The sequence below is a fragment of the Hibiscus syriacus genome, unplaced genomic scaffold, assembly GCF_006381635.1.
Source record: "Hibiscus syriacus cultivar Baekdansim isolate YM2019G1 unplaced genomic scaffold, ASM638163v2 tig00000724_pilon, whole genome shotgun sequence".
In the NCBI taxonomy this organism is placed as follows: domain Eukaryota; kingdom Viridiplantae; phylum Streptophyta; class Magnoliopsida; order Malvales; family Malvaceae; genus Hibiscus; species Hibiscus syriacus.
The window spans coordinates 106209-110822 of record NW_024061812.1 but is presented as its reverse complement, the minus strand read 5'-3'; the positions used below and the strand labels follow the sequence as shown (position 1 = coordinate 110822).

The window sequence follows — 4614 nt, the reverse complement described above, 5'->3', positions numbered from 1 at the left end:
GCGTTCCCGGGGGCGCGCCTTCCATTATTTCGTCAGAGAATATTATCATTGCCCTATCATGTCACTCATGTCCCTCGGGGACACTAGATATATCAGTACCTATTATTTCACTATTCACATGAAGGCGCGTTCCCGGGGGCGCGCCTTCCATTATTTCGTCAGAGAATATTATCATTGCCCTATTATGTCATTCATGTCCCTCGGGGACACTAGATATATCAGTACCTATTATTTCACTATTCACATGAAGGCGCATTCCCGAGGGCGCGCCTTCTATTATTTCGTCAGAGAATATTATCATTGCCCTATTATGTCATTCATGTCCCTCGGGGACACTAGATATATCAGTACCTATTATTTCACTATTCACATGAAGGCGCGTTCCCGGGGGCGCGCCTTCCATTATTTCGTCAGAGAATATTGTCATTGCCCTATTATGTCACTCATGTCCCTCGGGGAATAACTTAAATTTAACTTCTTTTGAAAGTTCAACAAGTTAAGAATAACTTAAATTAAAACGTTATGTGAAGTTTGAATAAATTAGATAAAATGTTATGGATAAATTGAATAAATGTGAAGTGATAAGTTGATTGTGACATTGAAATTGTATGGAATGAGCATTGAAATGTGACATTGAATAAATTGCCAATTCACCCCCCTCTTGGTTGATTCCGTCGATCGATGAACTCAACATAAGTTGATTTTAATGTATACGTTTTAATATATATGTTAATGATAAAATCATATGTATGGATAAATTTAATTTCAATTTAAGTATTGTGAACTATAATTGGAATATAACTTTTAATTTCGAATACAATTGGAATATTAAGTTGAAATTTAATGTTAAATTTCGAATACTATAATTTATATTTTAAATTTAAATTTGAATAATATTATTTTTATTTTAAATTTCGAATAATATAATTTGTATTTTAAAAACATTTATCAAACATTTAATGTTAAATGTGAATAAAAAATAACATTAAAAAATATGTATGTAACAACCATGAAACATTTAAATAACATAACCAAATTACATAAAATTCTGAAATTTAATTATTTAAATAACATTAAATATAACTGGATCACCGATGTCGTCTTCTCGAATGAGTTCCACATGGCGGTGGTTGCCTATTTAGTGGAGGATTTCTTCGTGGAACTTGTTCTTCAGTCTCCTCATCTTCACTATCATCATCAGCAGCATTTTCTTCATTTGGTGTAGATGACGCTGAAGGGGCTGAAGGGCCTGTATAAAATAACGACCCTGGAGGAGTGCTAGTAACAATCCCACCACTCCCCGGGAACTGTGGAAACTGTGGAAACATTGGCATCGATGTATGTGATCCAGATGAAGATTGAGGTGTCTGCGGAGAAGCACCACCAGCCAAATAAGATGCATATGAAGCATATGCTGGATCATTAAACATAGTCGTATATGCACCTCCATATGGTATAAAACCCTGCGGGCTAGGCATGTAACCTGGCGGGCTAGGCATGTAACCTGGCGGGCTAGGCATGTAACCTGGCGGGCTAGGAATGTAACCCTGCGGGCTCGGAATGTAACCCTGCGGAGATGGCATATAAACTGGTGGGCTTGGCATATGAAGTGGAGGGCTGGGCATGTACCCCTGCGGCATCGACGAATAAGGATGTTGTGGTGGGACTGATGCAGAACCGGTAGCGCATTCTCTCCGTCCACGCGTCGGGGGACGATGATATTGAGACGGTTGACGTCTTTCTCGGCGCCTAGGAATGTTAACCCCTCGTGCTTCCGCCGAAAGTAGAAACGGCTTCCCATTTTCATTAAACCAGTCCATATAGTTATCCGTAACCATATGACCAGTTTCAGCGTAATATTGTCGAGGGGCCAACAGTGTATATCGGTTCTCCCAAAGCGCAATCCAATCTCTGTGTCTCACCACCCAGTTAACATCTTTCTTTCCCCGTCTATCTATGTTATGCACGTCGTCTAAATTTCTAGGAGCTCCAGGAATATATTGCGTACAACCATACTGACGGAGCACGCGATCAACTGGATGCCACTTAATAATAGCATAACATATAAGAGGTATAACCGATATCCATACCTCTAATGACCCACTAAGGTGGGGTGGGATGCAAGCTTTCACTTCATCGCTCGCATAAGGTATCCACTGAAACTGAAATATAAATATACAATTCAAATAAATAAAATATTCTAATTATATCTAACATTTTAAATTAAAATATTAATAATTAAACAAATTTAAAAACATACCTCAGACCCAGCTTTCGTATCAATAAGTAAACAAATTTCCTCTAACCCAGTAGGTATACTTTTATGGTCCTTTCTTTTCATCGACTACCTATGAAATATAATATAAACTAAATATCACCCTATTTAATTGAAAATATTTAAATCAAAATTTAGTTCGAAAATTACCTCAACAATAAGGGGAATACGTAGGTTCATTCACGATCGGGCATAAGAAAGGCATGCGGAACCACGCCCATGATTGTAGAAGCAGAAGACATCCACCGATAGCAGTTTTCTTATAATTCGTCGCCCGACACATTTCTCTAAAGAGAAATGCCAAAACTGCAGCACCCCAACTATATCTTCCAGCTTCATCAAAATCGATCAGATGCCGCAACCACATACAATGCACCTGGTTGCGAGATTTGTCGGGCATCAATATTCCTCCAATTATTCGTAGAATATATGCCCGAGCACATGCCTTTGCTTGATCCTCTGAAGCATTTTCATTTAAAACCTCAAAATTAGCTTTCAACCAAGATAAAGCTATTCTACCTCCATTAAACTCTGGCGGAGCAGCTCCAAGATAATCAATGCACATTGATTGCCAATCACCATCCGCCATACCACACATCATATTTCCGTCGACGGGAAGCCCCAGATGCATAGAGACATCCTCCAATGTAATTGTTGCCTCCCCACATGGAAGGTGAAAAGTGTGTGTCTCGGGCCTCCACCTCTCAATCAGTGCAGAAATTAGGACAGGTTCGAGTTTGCAACCGCCTATAATTGTTGCAATATACCCGAACCCATCAGAAGCCAAATATGGCAAAATACGTTCCGGTGTCGGTATACGTGGATTTTTAATAAAAGTTTCTAAAATACGATCAGCATCCTAAATAATATATTATAAAAAGTAAAAATTAATATAAATTCATAATAACTTTAAAATAAAAATAAATTTAAATATTAACATTAATTATAAAAAATATTACCATATCGCTAAAATGTCTGGAGATATGATCAATATCCAATCGCAACAGCATTTCGTTTTCCATTATAACTGTAGACAAAACATATAATTAGCAAAAAAAATTAATAATTCTAAATAAATAATAATTATATAAATATTATTTTAATAAAAAAATAATATTTACATAAATATATTAATATAAAAAATAATAACTTTTTAAAAAAATACTAACATAAAAATAAATTTCTTACCACTAATAACAAATTTAAAACTCAAATAGTTGTAGAATTTGAGTTATATAAGAGAGGAGAAGATGATTTTGGTGTGAAGAATGAGTGAGGGTTGAGGGGGTTTATATAGGGGAGGATGAGGGGTAGTTAGGAAAAACGGATGGGGGCATTTATGACATTTAATGGAAGGCGCGTCCCCGGGGATGCGCTTTCCACACGTGTCTGTTGATATGGCAAAGGCGCGTCCCCGGGGACGCGCCTTTCACACGTGGCATCCAACTCAGCGAAAACACGGGTAAAGCGCGCCCCCGGGGACGCGCCTTTGCCAACTCAGCAGAAAAGGTGCTAGTTTTGGAAATATTGGTCGAACGGTGTTAGAAAAGTAAAAATAAAAACAAACGGTGTCAGATATGTAATTTAACCAATTAAATTCGAGTTTTAAAAGTAATGAGACCAAATCAATTGCCCTAACCTTCCACACTAGCAACCATGCATCAACTGCTATCGTTTCCTGTGAAATAGATAGGCCACGGAAGCTGCAAAAAGAAGAACCACCGCCGATCCCGCCTTCATCACCGGCACCCTAAATAACCAGCCTTTGAACCCTTTATCCCTCCACCTCCCTTTAATGGCTTCACTAGTCTTCCTTTCCACCACGTCCTTCAATTCCCACATGTTGAACTCCAACAACTTGGCCCTTTCCTCGAATTCCCATTTTTCTGCAGTGGTTTTCTCCAATTCAACACTCGTCCTCTTAGCCTCCCCCTCAAGCGCCTCAACTTTCCTCTGCAATTCATTGATTTTCTCTTTCATCTTCTCTTCCGTCCGTATATTCTTACTCCGTTCTTCTATTTCCCTCACTTGTAAAACCCCTAATTTCCTCTCCAGATCCCTCTCTTTCATCTCGATCTCCATCTTCTCTTTCTTCAACTCAACCATTTCCTTCTCCATCGATTCAATCACCGTGGCTTTCTCTTCCAACTCTTTTTTCAACCCGACCGCCTCTCTGTTCGATTGGTCTGTCGCACTCATGGAGTTTATGAGATCGCGTCGTAGCCTGGAGACCTGGTTTTCGAGGACGGCGTTATCATCTTCCCATTTGCCTAATTCTTGCTTCATTTCCTCGTCCTTGTTACGTAATTCATTGACAAGTAGGGTTAGTTTCCTAAGCT

General features: G+C 38.8%; 1 protein-coding gene across 1 annotated transcript; it reads right to left on the bottom strand.

The window, feature by feature from the left end:
• Nucleotides 1–3943: 3943 nt before the first annotated feature.
• LOC120212222 (peroxisomal and mitochondrial division factor 1-like) lies at nt 3944–4561 on the bottom strand. Its single transcript, XM_039210609.1, has one exon. It carries the CDS (start codon nt 4559–4561, stop codon nt 3944–3946), a length of 618 nt encoding a protein of 205 aa, XP_039066540.1.
• Nucleotides 4562–4614: the final 53 nt, after the last annotated feature.

Excerpts from the sequence above, each read along its gene's own strand:
- LOC120212222 (XM_039210609.1), bottom strand. The coding sequence starts at position 4,561 with ATGAAGCAAGAATTAGGCAAATGGGAAGATGATAACGCCGTCCTCGAA.